This window comes from Vulpes lagopus, chromosome 4 (genome assembly GCF_018345385.1).
Source record: "Vulpes lagopus strain Blue_001 chromosome 4, ASM1834538v1, whole genome shotgun sequence".
Lineage (NCBI taxonomy): Eukaryota > Metazoa > Chordata > Mammalia > Carnivora > Canidae > Vulpes > Vulpes lagopus.
The window spans coordinates 32,395,864-32,423,832 of NC_054827.1; the positions used below are offsets into that span (position 1 = coordinate 32,395,864).

General features: G+C 37.1%; 1 protein-coding gene across 6 annotated transcripts in view; it reads right to left on the bottom strand.

The window, feature by feature from the left end:
- NSD3 (nuclear receptor binding SET domain protein 3) overlaps nucleotides 1-27,969 on the bottom strand; it is a 119,436-nt gene that overhangs the window by 65,138 nt on the left and 26,329 nt on the right. For 4 of the 6 annotated variants that reach the window (XM_041752822.1, XM_041752821.1, XM_041752818.1 and 1 more), the window contains exon 2: nucleotides 8,972-9,690. In XM_041752822.1, coding sequence (XP_041608756.1) covers nucleotides 8,972-9,646 — 675 coding nt within the window. In that variant the 5' untranslated portion in view covers nucleotides 9,647-9,690. Of the gene's footprint in view, nucleotides 1-8,971; nucleotides 9,691-13,719; nucleotides 13,850-18,825; nucleotides 18,846-27,969 lie in introns of those variants that run through there. The other 2 variants (XM_041752820.1, XM_041752819.1) reach the window with 2 other exon arrangements.

The following is a 27,969-nucleotide window of genomic DNA, read 5'->3' on the forward strand; positions in this document are numbered from 1 at the left end:
TTAAACTCATGTTCCATTCCACTCCATAGCTGTATCTCTCATTTCTTTTACTTTTAAAGTTTAATTTGTTGACTGTTGTTGTTTTTTAAACTAACAAGGTGCAGAAAAACGAGCACTCTGAGATTGCTACTAAGACATAATTTGGAATTGAGAGGTATAAATATATACACACACACAAAGATATGCAAACTAGTCCTATTTATAGGAGCAAATATTAGAAAACAATCTGGATGTCCAGTAATTTAAATTAGTATAGTAAGTTACAGTATGACTAGATAGTGAAGTAACATAAATAAATTTTAAAATCACATGGAAAGGGTGCCTGGCTGGCTCAGCTGGTAGAGCATGTGGCTCTTGATCTCAGGTTTGTGCATTCAAGCCCCACACTGGGTGCAGAGATTACTTAAAAATCTTTTGAAAAAAAAAAATACCATGGGAAAATAATAATATAACTGTTGTTTAAAAAGAGCATAATTGCAAAGCAGTTTGTATAGTATGATTCTGATCTTGGGAAAATATTTTTTTTTTATATGCATAGAAAGAAAAATTAGAAGAATACCACCAGGTTATGGAAAAAGTGGTTTTTTTGGTGGTTTTCTGAATTTTCAAATTGTCTATGATAAACATTACTTTTCTAATCATAAAACCCACAAATACATTACTTAAAAATTAATTTCTACAACCCTTTAGGCTATTTAGAAGTATCTGTCAAAATTCAAAATATGTCACTCTTCATTCAGGCAATTATATTTTAAGAAAACTATCTACAGAAAACAAAATGAGAAAATTGGGGATCCCTGGGTGGCTCAGCAGTTTGGCTCCTGCCTTCAGCCCAGGGCGTGATCCCAGTGTCCTGGGATCAAGTCCCACATCAGGTTCCCTTTAGGGAGCCTGCTTCTCTCTCTGCCTCTCTCTCTCTCTCTTTCTGTGTGTCTCTCATGAATAAATAAATGAAATCTTTAAAAAAAAAAAAGAGAGAGAGAGAGAAAATCTAAGTAGAGGATGGTAAGTATAGCATTATTTCATGTCAGTAATCTATGTCTATCAACATCTTCAATTTTTTATTTTAAAAAAGCCTATATATGCTTTGAAAAGTATTCAATACATTTTACACCAGATTAAGAAGAATAGCTATCTTTGGGGAATGAAATTAAGGAAATAGTGAAGGAAGATCGACATTTTTGTGTTATTTGTATTTTCTGTAAAATGCAGATTACTTTTATAATTTAAAAGACTTTTTAAAACTTCTCACTTGTCAGGGCACCTGGTTGGCTCAAGTCATGATCTCAGGGTCCTGGAATTGACCCCCATGTTGGGCTCCCTGCTCAGCAGGGAGTCTGCTTGTCCCTCTCTCCCTGCCCTTCCCTGATGCTTATGTGCATGTGTGCACTCTAATAAATAAAATCTTAAAAAAAAAAACTTAAAACATAAAACTTCTCAAAGAACAGAACTCAGGGATCCCCAGGTGGTTCAGCAGTTTGGCGTCTGCCTTCAGCCCAGAGCCTGATCCTGGAGACCCAGGATCGAGTCCCACGTCGGGCTCCCTGCATAGAGTCTGCTTCTCCCTCTGCCTGTGTCTCTCATGAATAAATAAATAAAATATTTTTTAAAAAAAGAACAGAACTCAATCTAGGTGGTACAGAGAGCTTTATCCATCAAGTTAAATCTAAATTCCAATTTAAAAATATGAGTAATTCTAAAAGTTACTTAAAATTCTCAATTAATTCAAGACACTGTTGTAAAAACAGTAAAAACAAAGTTTTACTAAATAAAAAAGTTGTAGAAAGGCCCATAACTATTAGGAAATGATGAGCCAGACTAATATCCAAAACCCAAGCCTCAATCATTTATTCAACAGTGCCTATGACTTTCCAGGCACTGCTCTAGGTGACTATGCAATAATGAAACACATAGATTTGATCCCTCACCTCAAAAAGCTTATGGTTGGGTAGGATAGACAGACATTAAACAAACAAAAACATATACAATCTAAATGTATGAAAGACAAATAATAGGGAGGTGTATATCTCTAAATATGAAGGCCAGGAAAGGCCTCTCTAAGAAAATATAATATAATCTGAGCATCAAAGGAAGAATAATTAGTCTAGTAAAATGTGGACAGGAGAACATTCCAGAAAAAAGGCATGGCATGTGTGAAGTTCCTGGGGCTTAAAAAGTGGAAATTTCAGGAAGGCCATTACAACTAACTTAACTGCCCAGAGAAGACAGAGGTTACAAGATGAAAGTGGGGAGGCAGGCTACATTCCAAGGGCTCTGTAAGTATATTCAAGTCTTTTACATTAAGGGTACTAAAAAGCCATCAAAGAGGATGAGAGAAGTAACAGACAATGATTTATGTTTTAAAAAGATCATGTTAGCTATTACATGGAGAATTATTTTGGAAAGGAGCAGGAGGGGAAACAGAATGTTTAATTAGGTGGGTGAAAATAGCCCAGGTGAAAAAAAGTAGTAGTAACTTGTTGATGGGCACAAAATTTCCTGTCAGATGTGTCTGTGGTAGTACCATGATTATGCAATCTAATAGGACACACTCATTGAGCAAGGAAGGAAAAATCTATGTTCAAATGAAAACTGTTTTCCAGATCGCTAGTATGATAATAAAGCAGTCTGCAAATCCTGTCTCCATTTGCATAGGCCTTTTGGGTAGCTTCACTTCAATCACCTCAACTTCTCATTCTCAAGCTACCACAGGAAGACAAGGCCACTTGAGGCAAATACATATGCAGAGTCATCCTCCTCCACACATTCAATCTTCATGATGTCTGGGTGGTAAGGGATCTCTGTAACTCCTTTTGAGGGCAGATAGATAAGGAGTGACTCATCTTTACCAAACAACAGAATTCTACTCTTATTGTAAGAATGGTCTGAAGTCCATTAACATTTTTCCCTTTCTGGATTAAAGACAGGATTTCCTTCAAAACTTTTTATTATTCAAATGTCTTATCTTTTTTTGGTTTGTTCCAGAATGTTCGCTTTTCCTTCAGGCTAGTATGAAATACTGTTAAAATCACTTTCACAGAACTGAAGTTGTTTACACAGTCATCTTAAAAGGAAAACAATGGCAAGGGAGAGAAAAAAGCCTACGATTTATTATTCGAAGCTTTTAAGACTACACAAGTAAAAGAAAGTCGAATAAGGATGCTGTGATGATAGAAAGCAAATATAACATACATTGTAAAGTATGCTAATGCATGGGCAAAATAGAAATATCGAATAGGGCATTTAGTCTATAGCCATACCACCCTGAAATGCACCTAATCTTATCTGATCTCAGAAGCTAAGCAGAGTTGGGCCTGGTTAGTATTTTTAATTTAATTCTTTTTTTTTTTAAAGATTTTTTACTTATTCATTTATGACAGACATAGAGAGAGAGAGAGAGAGAGAGACAGGCAGAGAGAGAAACAGGCTCCATACCAGGAGCCCGACGTGAGACTCAATCCCGGGACTCCAGGATCGCACCCCGGGCCAAACGCAGGCGCCAAACCGCTGAGCCACCCAGAGATCCCCTAATTTAATTTTTAAAAAAGATTTTATTTACTTATTCATGAAAGACAGACACAGAGAGAGAGGCAGCGACAAAGGCAGAGGGAGAGGCAGGCTTCCTGCAGGGAGCCTGAGCAGGACTGTATCCTGGGACTCCAGGATCATGTCCTGAGCCAAAGGCAGATGCTCAACCACTGAGCCGCCCAGGCATCCTGGGCCTGATTAGTATTTGGATGGGAGAAATATCCAGTACCATTTAGAGGTGCCTATGACTTGAGCCCAAAAAAAGGTTAAGGAGATAAACCAACAGATAGCACAGTATCACAAACACTAGTTAAGGGGAGAAGTTTTTAAGACAACATAATGTGGTCAAGGAAGTCAAATGCTTAGGGGTCAAGAAAAATTAGTCAGAAAATGCCAACAGATAAAATACTTCTGGGTATAACATCCATTTTCCTTTAGTCGTTCAAAAGATAGATAAGCTTAAAGGAGATTAAAATCAAGTAAGGACAAAAGATACCTTTTCTGGTACTAATAGTGTTGCTTTAGGAAGAGAGCCTCAGAGAAAAAGATGACAGTGAGTTAGCTCTCCTTAGTTTTAAACTTTTGATTTTATGAGTTTATATCTCTTTTTTACATTTTTAGTTGACTCCATACACAAAGACCTATATTCCAGGAAAGAATAACAAGAAGTTTCTTAAACAGGAAAAAAATATGTTGAGAACAACTAAAATTACATCATCCAAAATATTCCTTTTAAAAAACTTGGCCTAGTATTTTTATTAAAATTCAAGAGATTTATTACAACAAACTGCATCAAAACTGGCAGAATTCCTAACCGCTAATAATTTTCAAAACATTAAGTAAAATCATACTCTTTTTAAAAACCCAAAACTTATATTAACATTTAAGGTGGAAGAAAAGTTCAAAGGCAATAAATTATTCGTGCATTTTTTTAACTTTCTGAATAACTGCTTAAGTTTATAATCTTAAAACACTTGTACAAAAAGAACATTTTGCATATGAACAGTTTCTAAAATTTTAAGACATAACACTCTGAGGCTAGAGAACCAAACATAACCTCTAACTTTGTGCTAATGGAACTGAAGCCAGTATTTGGCTTTTTATAAGTGAAAATGGCAAGCTAAGAGTTAATAAAGACTAGTCTTAGTGGATAAGCCCACTGAAGTGCTGGTGGAAGACCAATGTTTGAATAGATCCTCCACTCATACCCGGGAGGCATGACACCTGCCAAAGAGGACTACATGCAGAAACATTTCCACATGTTTCTAATTTGATAGGAGGAAAAACAGCTAAGCCAGCTTTACAAAATATACAATTTCAGTAGTGATCTCAAGTCTCCTGCTGCCTAGATGTTTGGACACATTTTATTGTTGAGAAGATATACTTAAGTTGTTCCAAGTAACAGCCACTATTTAGAAGGCCAAACAGCTCAGAATTGGGAGGAAATGCTTGTAGATCAAATACCAAGAAAAAAGAAAAAAAAAAAGGGGGGGGGGACAGTGAGTGAAATCACAAACTATTACTTCAAATGAGATTGCTCAAAAAAAAAAAAAAGTAAAGAAAGAAAAAACAACCTATGAATGGACTTTTAAAGAACAAAATTATATATAAAAGCAAATCCAGCTTAAGGACAATCATTTCAAACTTTTCCTCCAAGCACTCAATTCTCATTATACTTCTCTAAAGCATCTGGGGAGGGGAGCTGTCCAGTGGCGTCAGCAGACTGTGACTTGAGCTCCTTTTTCATTTCTAAGCCCTCTACAATGTTAAATACCAAGGGCTTGGACCGGACCCTTAGTAACAATTAGGAGGCACAAGGGTATCAAAAATGAAACACTTACAAAAGACTGTCCTAAGGGAAACAAAATAAATGTTCAAGTTAAGGAAACCTAATTAAAAAAAAAAAACCCATAAGATTACAAAACCAATTATTTTGTGAACATTGCTGGTCATCTGTACAGTTTATTGAAGCATGACACTAATAACAAGCAAGAGCCTTGAGAGCTCTAGCTTTAACATTCTGTTATCAAAAGGGAGTATAACTTTTATGGCACCCATCTCTTATGGTTATAACTATTCCCCATGTGTGATACATTTTAATTAATCAAAATCAACTAATAAGAACTCTCTTTTCCCTTTGGAAAAAAAAAAGGAAGATGGGCAAGGAGAGAGAGTAACATAGAGAAAGAGGGAAAGAAGAATAGGGGGAGGGAAAAGGACAGGGAATGGGAAGGGGAAGGAGAGAAACAAAACAAAAAAACCCGGATTTTCACCAAAAACTCAACTTTCAGGCAACAGTCTTGGTAATATTTAGTGCAATCAATATCACTTTCTACATCTGTATCTCTTACCTCAAGATCTTAAATAACGAAATATTAAATTATGCCCCACATGATTTACCAAAAAAGAAAATGAACTAAAACTTTTAAATCATATGTAATCATTTGAATCCCTGGATATAACAATTAACTGAAGGTTTAAGTGATACAAAGAGTAGTCATAGCAGATATCCAACAAAGAACTGGCTTTAGGGATCCCTGGGTGGCGCAGAGGTTTGGCGCCTGCCTTTGGCCCAGGGTGCGATCCTGGAGACCTGGGATCGAATTCCACGTCGGGCTCCCGGTGCATGGAGCCTGCTTCTCCCTCTGCCTGTGTCTCTGCCTCTCTCTCTCTCCCTCTCTCTGTGACTATCATAAGTAAATTAAAAAATTAAAAAAATTAAAAAAAAAAAAAGAACTGGCTTTAAAATCTCATTACAAAGTGACTTATTAGAGGGGCGTGTGGGTGGCTTACTTAAGCATCTGCCTTTGGCTTGGGTTATGATCCCAGGGTAGAGCCCCCAAGTTGTGCTCCTTGCTCAGTAGGGAGTCTGCTTCTCTCTCTCCCTCTGCCCCTCCCCTGAGCACAAGCTTTGGCTCACTCTCTGCCAAATAAATAAAATCTTAAAAAAAATTTTTTTACAGATGTCTTGGTGGCTCAGCGGTTGAGCATGTGCCTTAAGTTCAGGTTGTAATCCCGGGGTCTGGGGATTGAGCCCCACATGGGGCTCTCCACAGGGAGCCTGCTTCTCCCTTTGCTTATGTCTCTGCCTGTCTCTCATGAATAAAATCTTTAAAAAAATTTTTTTAAAATATTTTATTTATTTATTCATGAGAGAGAGAGAGAGAGAGAGAGAGAGAGAGGCAGAGACAGGCACAGAGAGAAGCAGGCTCCATGCAGGGAGCCTGACGTGGGACTCGATCCCGGGTCTCCAGGATCATGCCCTGGGCTGAAGGCAGATGCCCAACCGCTGAGCCACCCAGGTGTCCCTAAAAAAATTTTTTAAGTGACCATTAGAAATATCATTGCACTGATTTTTTTCCTAGATTCCAATAAACAAAACGGAAATACAAAAAGTGAGCAGATTGTCTTATCCTGCTTCTAACTGCTTCTAGACCTATTTCTATTTTGGAATATATTTTTGAATGTACTTTATCAATAGAGGTAAAAAGTCTAGCCCAGGAAGTAAAATTGATATTCTATTTGCCAGATTCTCTAGAGCAAAAAAGCAAGAAGGGCCAACAAAACAGTTCTCAGGAATTAAGCTTTAGCTTTGGTTTTAAACAAATTCAGGTTTTATGCATTTTTGTGATTCCCAAGGGTCACAGTGCATCACATACTTTTTTATTGCAGGTCTAAAAAAATGCTACACTGAATGCATCTGAAGTACAAAAGGTTAGCTTTTCTCCTTCCATGTATTCTTACTTAAGAAACAGCCAGTATAAGATACAATATAAGCTAAGTTCAGGGGTGGGGCATTTAATAAATGATTTAATAAATGGCATTTTAGAAACTACTTAGTTACAAAGCCTGCATCTTACAAATGCAAAACTAAGACACCAGAATAGCTAAAGTGTCTTTAAATAATCTCTTTATCAGGCAGCCTGGGTGGCTCAGCGGTTTCACGCCACCTTTGGCCCAGGGTGTGAGCCTGGAGACCTGGGATCGAGTCCCACATTGAGTCCCACATTAGGCAACCTGCATGAAGCCTGCTTCTCCCTCTGCCTGTGTCTCTGCCTCAATCTCTCTGTCTCTCATGAATAAATAAAAACCTTTATTAAAAAAATAATAATCTCTTTATCTCATTACCCAGTTTTATTTTCATTAGCACTTAACACTATCTGAACTTGTATATGTATGTTCATATGTAAGTACATATGTTATCTTCTCATTGGAACCCAACTATCAAGGAAAAGGTGAGCTGGTATGAAGTAAACATTTCTTTAAAAAGAATATAACACATTAATTTATTCAGACATACCAGATATAAAAGCAGACTAGTGTTGTAAAACAAATATTTATTTCTTCCCAAATCAACGTCTGAGAAATGTCTTCAATTCATACATGTATTTGAATACCAACTAAACATTCAAGGTAGAATTGATTTGTTACATACCTATTATTAAGAAAATTCATACTGAAACCTCAGGTATACTAAAAAAAAAAAAAAAATTCAGTAGCATGCATCTTAAGTTACCAGTGAAGGATGACTTTTATAAAAATTCTGCCTGAAGTTTTAATATATATGAATACTAACTCTGATTTTAATAAAAAGAGTTCTTCTATTAGTTCATATTACTTTGTAGCAAACACACTGGTAATGAGTGTTAGGTCATTAACACTGGAAAAAGTTGGTCAAAATAAAGAAAACTAATATTATTAACCATTTCTCTTTGCTTTTCCTGTTCCTCTTTAAAAAAAAAGGAGTTTATTATATGCAAACAAAAATAGTGAAGCTATTAAATTAAAAAAAAAAATAAGCAGCAAGGTTCTTAGTGTCCCATTTTTTTTTTTTTAAGATTTTACTTATGTATTCAAGAGACCCAGAGAGAGAGACAGAGAGGCCAGAGAGACAGGCAGAGGGAGAAGCTGGCTCCATGTGGGGAGCCCAATGTGGGACTCGAGCCCAGAACTCCAGGATCATGCCCTGAGCCAAAGGCAGACGATCAACCGTTGAGGCACCACCCAGGTGTCCCTTAGTGTCCCATGTTTTCAAAAATATTTCTTCACTCTAATGATATCCATTCATTTATTCAAAAAATTTTACTCAGCACCCATTATAACATCCTCAGCTCCTGGCTAGGGGTTAGAAGAAAGAAGTTATCAGAAATATTTAAATTTGAAGGGATAAAAACTGAAAAATTTATCTTGGACTTCCAGTAAATCTGCAATATTAAAAAATTTTTCAAAAAGATATTTCAGGGCAGCCCCGGTGGCGCAGCAGTTTAGCGCCGCCTGCAGCCTGAGGTGTGATCCTAGGGACCCTGGATGGAGTCCCACATCAGGCTCCCTGCATGGAGCCTGCTTCTCCCTCTGCCTGTGCCTCTGCCTCTCTCTCTCTCTCTCTGTCTCTATGAATAAATAAATAAAATCTTTAAAAAAAAAAAAAGATATTTCAACTTACATTTTGTTCCTCTGGCTCTAATTTGGGGATTTTGTGTGACTTGCGCTCTTCAGATCTACATGAGTCATGCTTGTTGCTTTTTTTCCTCTTTTCTTTTCTGCTTTCATGCTTTGATTTTGTGTGCTCACTTGCTTGTACTTCATTTAAAAGGTCTCCACAAAGGGAAGACTCGAACAATTCCCTGCCATTCTGGATAGTTTTGGTTATTTTTAGTTTAATTTCAGGTGAGCCAGTCTTCTTTGGAATCACAGTTTGTGGTACCGAAGGAGGAGGTGGTAGTTGTGGAGGAGAAGGTTTTTCCAGAATTTCATGTGGTCTTGTGTTTGGAATTTCTGAATGGTAATAGTCAGTGGGGCTAAAGTTTCTAACTGCACCAAAGCCATTGGCTGATCCATTGGGATACTGATTATATGACTGGTATTTGGTTTGAGTTTCATACATGCTGATTGATTGGGGATAGCCATTTGTGAGTGGAGGAAGATCTTCCGTTGTAGGTGGGTACTGAAAGCCTTGCTGCAAGGTAGCTTCATATGGTGTCTGGCCACCATCTTCAACAATGTCACTGTTGTTATCAAAGGCATCCTCCTGACGGATGTTGGCGGAGTCAATGAGTTGAGGTGGTTGCTGAATTGTGTTTCCCATGATCCCTTGCATGAAAGAGAAAGAGAAATCCATTGTTCTGCTCCAGCATCCTTAACTTTCCCTTTCTCTCATCGGGCCTAAAGTTTAAAAAAAAAAAAAAAAAAAGAGAGAGAGAGAGATTAAAAGGAGTTAATATCCTCACGGGCTAGAGGCATATCAATTGAAAAAAATTCACTAAAATATCCTGTACCCATTCATATCCTGATATGAAACACTAAATATTTTAAATATTTAAAGTCAGTGTTTCCACAAACACTAAATATTTTTAAAACAGGTAGCTAATATAATTCTGATACAAGGTAAATGCTTTTTACTTTAAATACTATTTGAAACTCTCAATTACTTTCATATATTTTAATGTAACAAAACTTTATCCTCTTAGTAAACATTCAGAATAGTTTTGCATTCCTTTTGGTTTCACAAGTTAGAAATTATAAGTCTCAGGTTAAAACTGGTATTTACAAAGTAAGCAGTATTCTGACACATATAAATTAGGTTTCATACAAGTTTTCTTTAAATCACTCAGTGTTTTGTCCAGTGTTTCTCTTTGTTATTACAAAATAACAAAATCTTATTGCAAATATTCAAAATATAAAAGTAAAAAGGCCTGCCTATACCTCCCCCTCCATCATTCCCATTCTTCTGTCATGGATAACCACTGTAAATACTTTGATGAGTATTCTTCCAAATCTTTATATATATTTACATATAAAGTTTTTAAAATGGGTTTATTCTGTAATTTGCTTATTCAATTTAACTATATATCCTAGAGGGCAGCTCTGGTGGCTCAGCGGTTTAGCGCCACCTTTCAGCATAGCACAGGGCATGATCCTGGAGACCAGGGATCAAGTCCCACATCAGGTTCCTTGCATGGAGCCTGCTTCTCCCTCTGCCTGTGTCTCTGCCTCTATCTCTCTCTCTGTGTCTCTCGTGAATAAATAAATAAAATATTAAAAAATATATATCCTAGATATATTTCTATATCCTCATGTATAATTTTCAAAAATACTTTATTATTTAAATAGTTACACAGTAAACCACTGTGGTATCTATACCACAGTGTATGTACTTAACCATTTGTATACTGACAATCATTCAGCTGCTCACAATTGTTTGAAATTATAAATAGGTCTATAAGAAACTTTCTTGAAACTAGATCTTTGTGGATGTATGTATTCCTATTGGACAGATTTGAAATTTTGATAGATACAGCAAAACTGTTCTATAGGCGGTACTATATCAATTTACCCTCATGCCAATAGCACATGAGGAAGCCTGATTCTCTATACCCTTGTCAGTATTTAGCTATTTTTAACTAGGGGCATAAATAGAATCATCTGGGATAGTTTTACAAAATACATGTCAATCAAGGTCTATCTACTGATGAATCTCATTCAATAAATCTGTGGTGAGGTCCAGAGTATGAGTATTTTAAGACCACATTCCAGCTGATTCTGATGCACCCTCTTAGTTGGGTCACTGCATTACAATCTTTGCATTGTAGTTACTGCTTTATACTCTTATGATTATTGGACCTACTCTAGAAGGTGCTTAAAGATGCTCACATTATGTAACAATGTTGGAATATAGATAAGCCTCTGTTAGGAAACACTCTAAGATCACTCTGTGTTGTTATAAAGTTTGACAAGCCCACATCTTGAGACAGGATTAATGGACAGTTCAGATATTATTTTGATAATCTCATAAATATTTCTTCTAGAAGGCTCTAAGGCAGAAAATATTTCCCTACTGGACTGAGTTTGATGAACTGGGTTTAGCTGCTTGAAATACTGTGAAGAAGGACTGTGAGACTACATCCAGTTCGAGTCTATGACCAATTAATAATGTCTACCATCTTGATTCCAGTAGGATTTACCATAATGATAAAGCATGTAATGCAAAACAACAAAGAAAAGAAGGAAATGATTGCTGACAATACAGTTTTAAAGGTATATCCGATTAAACAGCTGCTGTTTACACTATTAGCAAGTGGAAAGAATTTCAGAAGTTCTAGAATTGCAAACAAATGAGTACAAGAGCATACAGGAAATCAAACTATCCATACCACTCTATAGTGGAAAGAGATACAGAGGGGTGTTAGCACTCTTATTTTTTAGCATTTATTCTGGGTCAAGGACTTTATACATTATCTCATTTAATCCTCATAACAACTCCGCAGGATAGGTATGGTGACTCCTGGTTCACAGGTAAAAGAAACTGAGCTTCAGAGGGGTTAGGTGCCTTGCTTAAATCATATAGCAAAGGGGGCAGAATTACTATCTGAATCTAAGTATGTCTGACTCTATAGTCTGTGATTTTTCACGTTACCACTTCCACTTCACTCAGCCATAACTTCCGAGAGAATTCAGTTCTTTTGTTCATGTACCTTATTCCTGATGACTGCCAAAATAACACTTAACTATTCCATAATAACCACCACTAACACCTAAATAGCACTTAGTATGTACCAGGAACCATTCTAAGTGCTTCACATATGGTACTACATTCAATCCTCCCAACAACCTTCAGGTGAGATGTTAATATTAGTTCCCATTACAGACCAGGAAATAGAAGTACACCAAGGTTAAATGATTTACTCAAGCGCACAAGGCTAGTCATTAATCAACAGAGCTGGGATCTGATCTACAGTCTGGTTTCAGAGTTGGTGATGCTAACCAACATAACATACTGATAATGCTGATAAATATTAGGAACCACTTCTTTATGCATGGCTGAAGAGTTGAAACATCACCTTAATTTGACCCTTGCAAAAATGCATAGCTCACAGACATAGAACTGGATGTTCTAAAACTCTGTAAACAAACACAGGCAACTATACAGGTGGAATTCAAAAGTTCTTCAAACCTCCAACTCAGGCAAGTTAAATACTGACATTTGACAAGATGCAACCTGTGTTTTTGGGCCTTAAAACTGTCATATACAAGATCAGCTTCCAGATTAGTCTCCCAAATTATAGTCTACAGAGGTTTTCATGCATATGTATTCAGAGACTATGGCTTCTGATGTTTCTGATTTAGTTCCAAATACAAACTTTTAAGAAGTCTGGTATTTTTCCCCCTTTTCTTCTCTAGCCCTAGAACCAAATATTTTAGTTTGAACTGAGAAAAGAAATAACACTACCATCTTACAATTATAGAATATTTTCAATGCATTCTTATTTGATCCTCAAAACAATTCTGTAAGGCTGACAGAGTAGGTGTTAGCTTAATTTTTTAGATAACTAGATTTAATACTTGAGATGCTAAATTTTCCAAGACTATAAAGCTCATTAATGATTAAATCTGAAAAAGAATCAATCTCTTGCCTTCTTTCTAATCCTGCCTCTTTACAACATCTAACTGCCAGAGAATATCCAGCTACCCAAAGACAACCATACTATGAGTGTCATATGTTCAAAACTAAATGAACTGTCCTTTCCCTAACTCAGTTTTCCTTTCAGACTACCCCAGATTTGTCATTGATTCCACCATTTTTCTAGCTTCCTAGGCTAGAAGCCTCATGTTGCCTGGGTGGCTGGTTCTTCCCCCTCTGTGAAGCCATAAAGTGAAGCACTGAACAAATCTTGTACGTTCTTTTATTGAAATTTCTGATTTCTTCTTGATCCATGTCAGGCCAGGCCCTCAGCACCTTAATCCTGAACTATGACAACTGATTTTATAGATATTTATAATCTTTAATTTCTTCCTGCACAGCAGTTGGAAGATGTGTCCTTAAGCCAAACTTTGATGAATCTATTCCCATCCTAAGAAACTCTAAAGCTCCATATTATATACCAAGCCCCTTCTAAGACTTTCAGTCTTCCATAATCTGACTTTCCTACCAACTCAAATTGTATATGCACAAATAAACTTTTCTGAGCATCCACTGGTCCAAATAATTGTAGATGTGGCCTTGCTAACATATTACACTTTGTTTAATCCTAAGGAGCAAAGTATTATTGCCATGTTACAGAAGTGAAGAAATGGCACTCAAATAGACCAAGTGATCTGCCTTTAATCACATAGTCAACAGAAGTTGAATAAAATGGTGAAATTCAGATCTTGTAACTCAATACAGTGCTCTTTATATGGCAGCTGCCACCTCACCTGCAAATTACCCATGCTTTGCATTTTTTCCCCAATATGTTCCATAGCTGCAATTCAAATACACATCTGACAGCTTCTCTTGTATCTCACAAACATCTTGAAATATCTAATAATGAATTTAGTTCCTATTCACTTACATGTGTCCTTCCTCCAGCCCTTCCTACAAGGAAAAAAAGAAATCTCCATCTATCAGTTGTCCAAGCCAAAAACCTGGGACTATGATAAATCCCCTACCTTCACTCCTGCTCTTACCCAATATATTAGTAAACTCCTAGAGTATCTCCAAAGCATACATCTCATATTTGTCTATTTCATTCCATATCTTTTCTTCTTCCCACTAGTCCAAGCCCCTCACTTAGTCTATTCCATAGTTACCTTCTCAGTCTTCATGCTTCTCCTGCCTATGATCTATTTGCCCATATAACAACCACTTTTTAACAATTAACCCAATCATTTACTCCTCAAAACATGGCAAGAAAAATGAATTATTGTTATACTCAACAACATAGAGGGCTCTCAAAGTGTCATTCTGAGTGAAAGAAGCCAGACACAATGATTCCATTTATATAGTACACAGTGTGATTTCATTTATATAAGATTCAAAAAAACAGGATAAAGTTAAAATTAACTCTATGGAGGGACGCCTGGGTGGCTCAGTCAGTTAAGCATCTGACTTTGGCTTAGGTCATGATCTCTCAGGGTCCTGGGATCAAGCCATGAGTCTGGTGCTCTGCCCAGCAGGGAGTTGGCTTGAGGATTTGCTCTCTCCCTGTGCCCCTCCCTCTGCTTATACAAGTGCTCTCTCTCTCAAATAAACAGACAAACTGTGGAGACATCTGTCAGAACAGTACTTACTGGAAGTGGGGGAGCAGGCTATAACACTGGATAAGACCATAAGGGAGGTTTCTGAGCTGCTGGTTATATTTAATGTATTGATCTACATAGTAGTTACATAGTCTTAAGCAAAAACCAAAGAACAAACCTTCAGTGCTCTCCCAATGCACTCAAATAAAATCCAGACTATTTATCATGCCCAGCAAGTTCCTGCATAGTCAGACCTCATTTTACATTTCCAAAATTATTTACCAATACTCTGCTGCAAGCACCACAATCCAGCCACATTGGCTTCTTTTCAGTTTCTCAGATGTGTCAACTTCATCTTTGCAAACAGGATTTTCACATATGCTACTCCAGCTACCTGAACACACACATAATCCCTCCAAGAGGCCTTCTGAGATCCCATGCTCATTCTATTGACTAAGCCAATTTTTCTCCTTATAGCATTTACCATAATATATGTCACACAAATATGTGTTTAGCTTCTTATTGTCTGTCTCTCTTACTCGATTACATGCTCTACAAAGGCAGAGATGGGGAGAGACCATGTATGCCTTACTCAATATTGCTCAATTAATAAATGAAAGAAACAGTCCCTGTCCTCTAAGGGCTTATAACTAGTATACCTCCATTTACCTGCCATATTTCTGGGGATATTACCCTACAGTATAACTTTACTCACCCACTAATTCCTTGTTAAAAATGTGTTATGCCCATTATAAAAAGTAATAAATAAATATTTACAATATTGATACCCATAGTTACATGATCAATTGATCTACCACAAAGGTGGTTATTCAAGGGGAGAGGACAGTATTTTCAACAAATGGGGCTGGAACAATTGACTAGATAATGGTACAGAACCCTTATACACAAAAATAACTAAATTAGTTCATAAAACTAATACTAAAGTCAACATGATAAAACTTCTAGAATAAAAACAGGGACAAAATACAACACTGAGTTAGGGAAAAATTTTCTTAAATATCATGCACTATGAAAGAAAATAATTGACAAAATGGACTTCAAAATGTAAAACTTTTGCTTTTCAAAGGACACAGTTAAAAAAAAAAAAAAAAGGTAATTTAAAGTGATAGCCGTGAGAACAGGGAAAGATGGCAAAGTAGGAAGATCCTGAGCTCCCGTTCTGCCACAGACACATCAGGACAACTACATGTCATGCAACTCACTCTGAAAACAACCTGAAGACTAGCAGAACAGATCATCCACAGCTAAAGACATAAAGAAAAGGCCACAATGAGAAGGGTCGGAGGGGCAGACACATGGTTGGGAATCAAACCCCTGGTGCAGGGACCTACAAGTGGGAGGGATATCTAGGCACAGAGGTGCAACCTGAGGAGGGGATCAAGCCCCACACTGGGGACCCCTGGCCTTGGGGTTGTACACTAGGAAGACAAACTCCCATAATGTCTGGCTTTGAAAATCCTGAGCTAACTCTCAGAGATCCAGAGGGCTACAGAAAATCAAGACTTTGTTCTTAAAGGGCCAGCACTAGGTCACTTGGTTTGATGCTGCATAGCAGCATCAGTTTGAAAATGCCTAGGTTATAGTGAAGGAAATTTATTGAGATTTTGACATATGCTGGAGACACAGGGATCTGTGACAGCTTTCTCCAGGAATGGAACTGCTGGTGAGCCATTTTTCTTGCCCTCCTTCAGCCTAGTTGGCTGGACACCTGCATGAGCCAGGCCTGATGCTCTCCATCTACCCTGCTGATACCACTGGCTGGCTCTGGAGTTCCCCTGTGGACCTACCCCATCCAACCCACTCATCCCAGCAGGGGCCCCTCCAGAGCAGCTCCTACCCCACCAAACCCACAGGCAGCTTCCACCTGGAGCAACACCTCGCAAAAGGACTACTACCCCACCACACTCTGCAGGCAGCCCTGATCCAGGATCAGTGCCCCTTCAAAGTGACTTCTGCCCCAGGGAAGGGGGTGAGCCAGCTCTGCCCACTAGCACCCCACAGCAGTTGTGGTCAGGCCTCTCAGCCAGCTTTGCAGGGGGCCAGCTCAACCCACTGCATGTCTTCAGTACCTACAGTCAAACTTCTCAGTCAGCTGTGCTGGGACTGACTACACCACAACCAGAAAGCTTAAGGGACAGCTCTGTTGAGGGTCAGCCCTGCCCACCAGTGCATCTGCAATGGTCATGGCTGGTTACTGCTGACAGCTGGACTTAGGGACAGCCCCGCCCACCAACTGCACACCCATAGCAATGAGGGCCCAGTCACAACAGGAGGACATATGCAGCCCAAACAGGGGACAACTCTGGAGCACCTGGTTCTGGTGAAAAGGGCGACTCACTATAGAATGTCTTCCAAATAAGGCAATTACTTTTAAGACCAGGAGACATAAATGACATACCCTAAATACACTGAAACAAGCACAGAGAGTCAGACAAAACAGAAGACAGAGGAATATGTTCCAAATAGAAGACTAAGACAAAATCTCCAAAAAAGAATAAAACAAAATACAGATAAGAAATCTATCTGATAAAGAGTTCAAACTAATGGTCATAAAGATTCTAGCCAGACTTGAGAGAAAAGTGGATGAACTCAGTGAGAACTTCAACAAAGAGACAGAAAATATAAAAAAGAGCCAATCAGATCTGAAGAATATAATAACTGAAATGAAAAATCCTAGAGGGAGGCGTGCCTGGGTGCTCAATCAATTAAGAGTCTGCCATCAGTTCAGGTCATGATCCCAGGGTTCTGGGATTGAGCCCCCCCGTCAGGCTCCCTGTTTGGTGGGAGATCTGCTTCTCCCTTTCCCTCTGCCACTCTCCCCAGCTCAGTCTCTATCTCTCTCTCTCAGATAAATAAAATCTTAAAAAGAGAGAGAGAGAGCGAGAAATACTAGGAGGAGTCAACAACAGATTAAAGGAAGCAAAAGAACAGATCAGAGATCTGTAAGACAGGGCAGTGGATAGCACTCAAACTGAACAGCAAAAAAAAAATTTCTTTAAATGAGGATAGGCTGGGGCACCTGGTTGGCTCAGCTGGAAGAATGTGTGGCTCATGATCTCAAGGTTGTGAATTCAAGCCCCATGTTGGGTGTAGAGATTACTTAAATAAATAAATAAAAACTTTTTTAAAATTAGGAAGGTTAAGGAACCAACAGAACAATATCAAGCACACTAACATTTACATTATAAGGAAAGAAGAAAGGAAGAAGAAGAAGGAAGAAGAAGAAGAAGAAAGAAGAAGAAGAAGAAGAAGAAGAAGAAGAAGAAGAAGAAGAAAAAGAAGAAGAAGAAGAAGAAGAAGAAAAAGAAGAAGAAGAAAAAGAAGAAGAAGAAAAAGAAGAAGAAGAAGAAGAAAAAGAAGAAGAAGAAAGAAAGAAAGAAAGAAGAAAGAAGAAAGAAAAAGAGAAAGAAAGAAAGAAAGAAAGAAAGAAAGAAAGAAAGAAGAAGAAGAAGAAGAAGAAGAAGAAGAAGAAGAAGAAGAAAAGGGGCAAAGAACTTATTTGAAGAAATAACAGCTGAAAATTTCCCTAACCTGGAGAAAATAGACACTCAGGTCCAGAAAGCAAAGACACCCCCAAACAAGCTGGGCCCAAAGAGATCCACACCAAGATACACCGTTATTAAAATATCAAATATTAAAAATAGAGAATCTTAAAAGCAGCAAGAGAAAAGCATATAGTTATCTACAAGGAAACACCACAACATTATCCGCTGATTTTTCAGCAGAAACCTTACAAGCCAGAAGAGAGTGCATGATATAGTTAAAGTGCTGAAAGGAAAAAAACCTACATCCAAGAATACTCTCTCCAGAAAGGTTATATCACTCAGAATTGAAGAAGAGAGAGAGTTTCACTGACAAATAAAAGTTAATGGAATTCATCACCACTCAACTGATCTTACATGAAAATTTTTTAAAAGATTTTATTTATTTATTCATGAGAGATACAGAGAGAGAGAAGCAGAGAGACAGCCAGAGGGAGAAGCAGACTCCATACAGGGAGCCCAACATGGGACTCAATCCCAGGACTCCAGGATCATGCCCTGGGCTGAAGGCAAGCGCTAAACCGCTGGGCCACCCAGGGATCCCCTTACATGAAATATTAAAGGGGTGGTAGGGAGGAATGTTAAAGGGACTCCTTTAAGCAGGAAAAAGAAAGGCACTAACAGGAAGAAAATTATAAAAGGAATAAATTTCACTAGTAAAAGCAAATATAAGTAAAAGTAGTAAATAAATCACTTATAAAGCTAGTATGCAGATTAAAAGACAAAAGTAGCTAGGCACCTGGGTGGCTCAGTTGTTGAGCATCTGCCTTTGCCTCAGGTCCTGGGATCAAGTTCCACATCAGGCTTCCCACACGAGCCTCCTTCTCTCTGTGCCTATGTCTCTGCCTCTGTGTGCGTCTCATGAATAAAATAAATAAAATATTTTTTTAAAAAAAGACGAAAGTAGTAAAGTCAACTATACCTACAAAAATCAGTTAAGGGGTACAAAAAATAAAAAAAGATGTAAAATATGATGTTATATATATGACATGTGAAAGAGGGAGTAAAAAATGTAGCGCTCTTAGAATATGTTTGAATTTAAGCAACCATACACATAGGATGTTATTTATGAAACTCACAGTAAACACATACCAAAAAACTATAATCAATACACAAAAAAGAAACAGAAATCCAAGCATAACACTTAAGAAAGTCATCAAATCATGAAGAAAAAGAGCAAGAGAAAAAAGGAATAGAGAACTACAAAAAAAAAAAGTGGAAAAAATGAACTAAATGGCAATAAGTACATACTTATCAATAATTACTTTAAACATAAATGGACTAACTGCTCCAAAAGACACAGGGTGACCGAATGGATAAAAAACAAAACCTATCTCTACACTGTCTACAAGAGGCTCTCACTTAAGACTCAAAGACACATACAGACTGAAAATGAGTAACTGGAAAAAGATATTCCATACAAATGGAAAAAAGGAAAAGCTGGAGTAGTAATATTTCTATCAGACAAAACAGACATCAAAATAAAGACTGCAATAAACAGTAAAAAGGGCATTACATAATGATAAAGGTATCAATCCAAAAAGAGAATATTACAATTGTAAATATTCAATGTACCAAACATAAAGCACCTAAATATATAAAACAAATATTAACAGACATAAAAGGAGAAATTTGACAGTAGCACAATAATAGTAGGGGATTCTAATTCCCCCATGTACATTAATAGGCAGATCATCCAGACAAAAATCAATAAGGAAACAGTGGCTTTGAGTGATACAATAAACCAGATGGACTTAACAGATATATACAGAACATTCCACCCAAAAAATACCAGAATACCCAAACAAGCCAGATCTTTTCAAGTGCACATAGAACATTCTCTAGGATAGATAACATGTTAGACCACAAAGCAGTCTCAATAAATTTAAGAAGACTGAAATATCAAGCATCTTTTCTGACCACAACAGTATAGAACTAGAAATCAATTACAAGAAAACAACTGCAAAAAACACAAACACACAAGAAGCTAAAGAACATACTACTAGTAAATAATCAATAGGTCAAGAAAGAAGTCAAAGAGGAAATCAAAAAACACCTGAAGACAAATTAAAATGGAAATATAATGGTTCAATAGAGGGAAAGTTAGAGCAAGACAGGCTTAGCAGCAGAAACAAAAATCTCAAATAGTCTAACCATACACCTAATGGAATTAGAAAAAGAAAAAGAAAAAGAAAAAGAAAAAGAAAAAGAAAAAGAAAGAAAAGAAAAAAGTTAGTAGAAAAAAAGAAGCAATAAAGATCAGGGCAGAAATAAATGAAATAAAAACTAAAAAAAAAAAAAAAAAAGTAGAAAAGATCAATGACACTAAAAGCTGGCTCTTTGAAAAGATAAACAAGATTGATAAACTTTTAGCCAGACTCAATAAGAAGAGAACTCAAATAAATAATATCAGAAATGAAAGAGGAAAAGTTATAACCAACACTGAAGAAACACAAAGGATTATAAGAGGGGCAGCCGTTTAGCGCCACCTGCAGCCCAGGGCGTGATCCTGGAGACCAGGGCCCCTGCATGGAGCCTGCTTCTCCTCTGCCTGTGTCTCTGCCTCTCTCTCTCTCTCTCTCGCTCTCGCTCTGTGTCTCTCATGAATAAATAAAATAAAAAATCTTTTTAAAAAAAAAGGATTATAAGAGACTACTATAAAAATTATATGGCAAACAAACTGGATAACTTAGAAGAAATGGATAGATTCCTAGGAACATACAATCTTCCACGACTGAATCAGGAAGAAAAGAAAATCTGAACAGATCAATTATGAGTAATGAAACTGAAATGGTAATCTAAAAACTTGCAACAAACAAAAGTCCATAACCACCAGGTGGCTTCACAGGTGAATTCTACCAAACATTTGAAGAAGACTTAATACCTATCCTTCTCAAACTATTTCAAAGAAATAGAAGAGGAAGGAATGCTTACAAATTCATTTTATCAGGCCAGCATTAGGCTGAGATCAAACCTAGACAAAGATACTACAGAAGAAAAAGAAGAAGAAAGTGACAGACCAATAGCCCTGATGATCACAGATGCAAAATCCTCAACAAAAAGGAGGATATAAAATCCTAGCATATAAAATTAGCATATAAAAGTTAGCATATAAAATTCAACAATACATTAAAAAGATCAGGGACGCCTGAGTGGCTCGGTGGTTGGGCATGTCTGCCTTCAGCCGGGGGCGTGAACCTAGAATCCAGGACAAAGTCCCGCTTCGGGTTCCCTGCATGGAGCCTGCTTCTCTCTCTGCCTGTGTCTCTCATAAATAAATAAAAATAAAATCTTAAAAAAAAAAATCATTCACTACAATCAAGTGAGATTTGTTCCAGAAATGCAAGGATGGTGCATTACGTACAAATCAGTCAACATGATACGTCACATTAAAATGAAGGATAAAAATCATAGGAACATCTCAACAGATGCAGAAAAGAATATGATCTTCATTCATGATAAAAACTCTCAACAAAGTGGGTATCAAGAGCACATACCTCAACATAATAAAGACTATCAAGAGCACATACCTCAACATAATAAAGACAACATGTGAAAAACCTGAGGCTAACAACATATTAAATTATGAAAAGCTAAAAACTTTTCCTTTAAAATCAAGAACAAGACAAGGATGTCTACTCATGCCACTTTTATTCAATGCAGTTCTGAAGTCCTAGCCATAGCAATTAGGACAAGAAAAAGAAATAAAAGACATCTAACAAGGAAGAAGTAAAACTGTCATTATTTGCTGATGACAAAAAACCCAAATAATCTGATTAAAATAGGCAAGAGGACCTGAAGAGACATTTTTCCAAAGACAACATACAGATGGCCAACAGACACATGAAAAGATGCTCAACATCATTCTAATTTTTTTTTTATTTTTTATTTTTTTTTAACATCATTCTAATTATCTGGGAAATGCAAGTCAAAATCACAATAAGATATCACCTCACACCAGTCAGAATGTAAAAACAAGAAATAGTGTTAGTCATAATGTGGAGAAAAAGAAACATTTGTGCACTGTTGGTGAGAATGTAAACTGGTACAATTGCAATAGAAAACAGTATAGAGGGCAGCCTGGGTGGCTCAGTGGTTTAGCATAGCATTCAGCCCAGGGCCTGAGCCTGGAGACCCAGGATCGAGTCCTGTGTTGTGCTCCCTGCATGGAGCTTGCTTCTCCCTCTGCCCGTCTCTCTCTCTCTCTCTCTTTTCTCTCTCTCATGAATAAATAAATAAAATCTTAAAAAAAAAGAAAACAGTATAGAGGTTCATAAAACTAAAAATAGATACGATACAAACCAGTAACATCACTCTGGGCCAAAGAAAATAAAAACACTGGCCTGGGTAGCTTAGTTGGTTAAGTGTCTGCCTTTGGCTCAGGTCATAATCCCGGAGTCCTAGGATCAAGCCCCACATTGGGCTTGATCACATGAATAAAGATGTGATATATATACCCAGTAAAATATCAGCCATAAAAAATAATGAAATCTTGCCATTTGGATAGATCTAGAGGATATTATGATAAGTGTGAAGTCAAAGACAAATACTATATGATTCCACTTATATGTGGTATCTAAAAAACACAAAATATGAGCAAACCAAAACAAAAAACAAAAAAACAGAACACAAACCTAACCAAAAAACCCAGAAACTGCTTATAAACACACAATCTACTGGTTCCCAGAGAGGCAGGGGGTGGGAGTATAGGCAAAACAGATGAAGAGGATTATTAGGTACAAACTTTCTTTTTTTTTTTTTTTTAATTTTTATTTATTTATGATAGTCACACAGAGAGAGAGAGAGGCAGAGACACAGGCAGAGGGAGAAGCAGGCTCCATGCACTGGGAGCCTGACGTGGGATTCGATCCCGGGTCTCCAGGATCGCGCTCTGGGCCAAAGGCAGGCGACAAACCGCTGCGCCACCCAGGGATCCCAGGTACAAACTTTCAATTGTAAAATAAGTAGGTCATGAGGATGAAAAGTACAACATAGGAAATATAGTCAATGATATTGTAATAAATTTGTATGGTAACAAATGGTAACTATACTTACTGTGAAGAGCATTTTATAATGTAAATAATTGTTATATCATTGCACTGTACACCTTAAACTAATATTTTATGTCAACTATACTTCATGGGATCCCTGGGTGGGGCAGTGGTTTAGCGCCTGCCTTTGGCCCAGGGCGCGATCCTGGAGACCCGGGATCGAATCCCACGTCGGGCTCCCGGTGCAAGGAGCCTGCTTCTCCCTCTGCCTGTGTCTCTGTCTCTCTCTCTCTCACTGTGTGCCTATCATAAATAAATAAAAATTAAAAAAAAATAATATTTTATGTCAACTATACTTCAATTTTAAAAAAAGGAAAAAAAAGGTGCATTATAGGCAGGAAGAAAATATTTGCAAAACACATATCTTACAATTAACATCCTTTATTCTTACATTCTAGGAAATACGAAAAGATCCACTAAGGGTTTCTGGGCAAAAATGGGACAAGTGAATGACAGTTTAAATATTTGTTACTCCACAGATTACTAATTGCAAACAGAAACACTTACAATAGATCTGGCAGGCATTATTTTAAACAAGTGATTAAACATGGCATTACCAAAAGCGGGACAACCTGGCATTATGGGCCTCATCATGTGATTCATTAACACATCGTCATCTCCTAAGTATTCTTCCCAATGCTTAAACTAAATCTCACAATGAGGAAACAATCAGACAAATACAAAATATGGAACATTCTCTCAGGCAACTGGCCTGGGCTCTTCAAAAAAGCTAAAGTTATAAACGAACAAAAGATGGAAAGATTCTTCTAGATTTTAAGAGATTTAACAACCAATGTAATGCATGAACTATGATGAAATCATAAATTTAAATACACAGGTAAAAAAATGTATTTTGGAGAAAACTTAGAATTTCTATGGACTGGCCATTAAAAAAATGGAGCTATTCATTCTTAAGGGTATGATAACAGTATTTGGTTTATATAAGAATGTCCTTATTCTTAGGAGAGCCATGCTGAAATATTTCAAGTGCCATGGGAGCACAACTTTCAAATGTCTTGGGATTTAAAAAGTACATATAAAAAGAGGCAAAATGTTAACGACTGGCTAATCTAGGTGTTGACCGTAATACTCTTTTAACTTCCCTAAACCATAAAAGTAAAAAGTTGGGAAAAAACAAAATAACTTGGTTAGGGTTTGGAAGAAATTTTGAAAAGAAAAAGCTCAGCTTCTTAAAGTGGTAAAAGCCTGCATTAAAACTTGGCACCATGGCACCTGGCTGGCTCAGTTGGTAGAGCATGCAACTCTTGATCTCTGAGTTGTGAATTCAAGCCCTGCATTAGGCATAGAGATTATTCAAAATCAAAACAAGACAAAACAAAAAACACTTGACACCATATTCTGACCAAGCCAAATGTTCTACATTGTTACCTTTTCTAGAAAGTCAAAGCATGAATAGAGCCATGCTTTTTCATATTATACCTCCAAATGATACAATAATATAGCCAAGAAAAGTTTTGATAATTTTTAAAAGAAAGACATTTTAGGACTATAAATTCTCCTATATAGTGATTTTTGTGTGCACTGGAGTCTGACAGCTAGGTTCCAAACAGCACACACACCAATTGATCTAAATAGTTAAGACCTTGAGACGCCTGGGTGGCTCAGCGGTTGAGCGTGGGCCTTTGGCTCCAGGCATGGCGTGATCCTGGGATCTGGGATCCAGTCCCACATCGGGCTCCTTGCGAGGATCCTGCTTCTCCCTCTACCTATGTCTCTGCCTCTCTCTCTTTGTGTCTCTCAAGAATAAATAAATAAATTTTTAAAAAATAAATAGTTAAGACCTTAACGAATTAAATGGCTCTCTAGCAAGCACTGTGGTTGAAAATATAGGCTCAGATCAAACTGCCAGGTTCAAAACCCAAATCTAAGGCTTATTAGCTACGTGACTTTGGCAACTTAATCACCCTAGATCTGTTTCCTTACCCAGAAACTGTTGATTTGTAATTGTCTACTTTATACAGAACTGTTGAAAGAATTAATAGTTAATCTGTGAGCAGTACTTTGGACAGTGCCTGGAGTATAGTTAGAGCTCAATACTTGTTGGCTATTATCATCAGTCAGTGTGATGTTGGGTACACAGAACTTGTGAAAAACCTGATCTCCGGCCTAAAGGCATTTACAATCTCTTTAGTATACTAGATGAGATTTTATGGGCAAGAGTCATAAAATAGTAAATAATGTGAACATGAATCAGAAGGTGACTAAGAATTAAATTGTGTAACCATCACAATTAAAACTGACATTTAAGAAGAACAATGTTCACTAGGCAAGGAGGCATTCGGGCCATGAAAGACAGGCAGGATTTGGAACTCAGGTGTTTTGCACCCTCTAATTTTAAAACCACTCGGTATAGGCCACCAAAAATCCTTACACCTTTATCCTTAATAAATCCCTAATAAAGATGGTATGTTTTAATTTTTTGTATTACTAAAATAAAAATAATAATGAAGGCTAACATTTGAGTGCTTATTATGTCAAACCATCCTCACTGCTTCACATTTATTTTTTACTCCTTTTTACTCCCTTTTGAGTAAATATGATGCCTATTTTACAAATGAAACACAAAGACCAGAATGACTAAGTAACTTGCTCATAGACAGACATCCTATAAATCAAAGCCTCTCTGTTCCACAGCGATAGCTCTTAACAAGTAAACTAATTTCTCAAAATCTCTAAGTATATAAATAGCAACAATAACAGCAAAAATACATTTTACACTTCACACGTCCCCAGTCTCACTCCCCAGAATTAAAGTTTGGTGGAAGAGGGGATCCCTGGGTGGCTCAGCGGTTTGGTGCCGGCCTTTGGCCCAGGGTATGATCCTGGAGTCTCGGGATTGGGTCCCACATCGGGCTCCCTGCATGGAGCTTGCTTCTCCCTCTGCCTGTGTCTCTGCATCTATCTGTGTCTCTCAACGAAAAAAAAAAAAAAGTTTGGTGGGAGACTAAATAATGGTACTTTGGCCAGCAGAGCACTCAAAAGCCCTCCAAGCGAGGTCTCTCTACCTAGGTCTCCAATCTCCAGTCACTTCTGTACACTAGTAATGTTAAACTACTGGGAATTAGTATACACACGATGATTTCGTACCACTGTGCCTTTACCAATGTAATCTCTGATACCTAATACCCCTTTTATACCTTTTTTTGCTTGACTTTTAACCATCTTCTGAGCTCGAAAAGCCATTTTCAATAAGTAGTCCCTTAAGCTCTAGGCTAGTCTGAGTAACTTTCCTTTATGTTCCTAAGATACACTATATATATATATGTATATTCCTAAGATATACTATATATATATATATATATATACCTCTTAAAATAACTCAGAAAACAATCTGTTTATGTGATTTTCTTTAAGAAATAGGAAGTAATTTTATTTATCCATGTGTCCCTAAAGAGCCGAAGTGAAGGCTAAGAGGTGGGGCTTAATGAGTATTTAAACTGAAATGTATAAACTCAAGGGAGTTATTACACATAAACAAAATGCTTTACACAGTTGTTGAGGATCTTTCCATGCAGAATATAAGAGAATATAAACAGGGTTATAGTCTCCACAGGTAATATCCTTGACAAAATTTGACTGATAACTGCTTACCTAGCCACTACAGATCATCCGTAGTTCTGGGCTAAACTTACCCAAAAGGCTTAAAGCCCCAAGGGACTGGAATGAAATCAAATCAATCTCCAGAGTCTATTAACCCAACAAAAGACCAAAAGATATAAAAAACTTCAAATAAGCATATTTACTTAAAACCCTAGAGTTATTAAAACTATAGATCTGAAATTCAGAATGTAGAAGGTCTCAAAAAACAATTTTCAGTCACAGTTAGTTGAATAGGCATGAATACCAATCTTAATTTTCTGAACTTATTCCAGTAATTACCAACCATCCTAAAACACAAAGCTACATGATATAAAACATTAGAAATGTTATGGCTAAAACAATAGGGGAATATAATGAATGTAATTTCTACAACACGGAGGAAGGGAATGGTCTTCCTTTATCCCAGGTAAACAAGGGATCCAGATGTTTTTTATGTGAAGTGTTGCAAGGAACATTTCTCAAGGTTTATGATAAACTCACAGTTTATATGTGTTTCTATAGTAACAGGAATGGAGTACACAATCTATAGTAATGAACCAGTAATGCTGGTTCTTGAAAACCGGGCATTTTTATTGTTTGGTAATTTCTGCAACAAAACGTTATTTAAAAAAAATTTTTAAACCTATAATGTTTAAAAATTAAGGGTAATTTTGTCCTGGAGCAAAAACTTGAAATGTAGTACATAAAAGCAAGCTTAAGTATACACTCTTTGGGGTATAACAAGAGAAAGCTACCAAATATACTGACATACTGATTTCTAACAAAATGATCACTCATGTTTGACAATTAGATCTTGTATTTGAAATCAATTTAATACAAACACACATACTTGATCACCCCCCCCAAAAAAAACCTCTTAACTATAACTCATACTTATTGACAGAATATGAAGATTTCTATATGACTGCATCAAGGGAGGTTTTTTCTAAAATTTATTTATTTATTTATTTGAAAGAGAGAAGAGAGCGAATGCAAGAAAGAGCACAAGTGGGGCCCGGGGAGAACAGAGGGAGAAGCAGGCTCCCTACTGAGCAGGGACCCAGGACCCCAGGATCATGACCTAAGCCAAAGACAGACACTTAACTGACTGAGCCACTCAGGTGAGATTTTCACCATATTCTTTTTACCCTCCAAATTTACACCAAAAAGAAAATGAGAGAGGGGAATTAATATTTTTTTTAAATATGGTTCATTGGCACACCTGGGTGGGT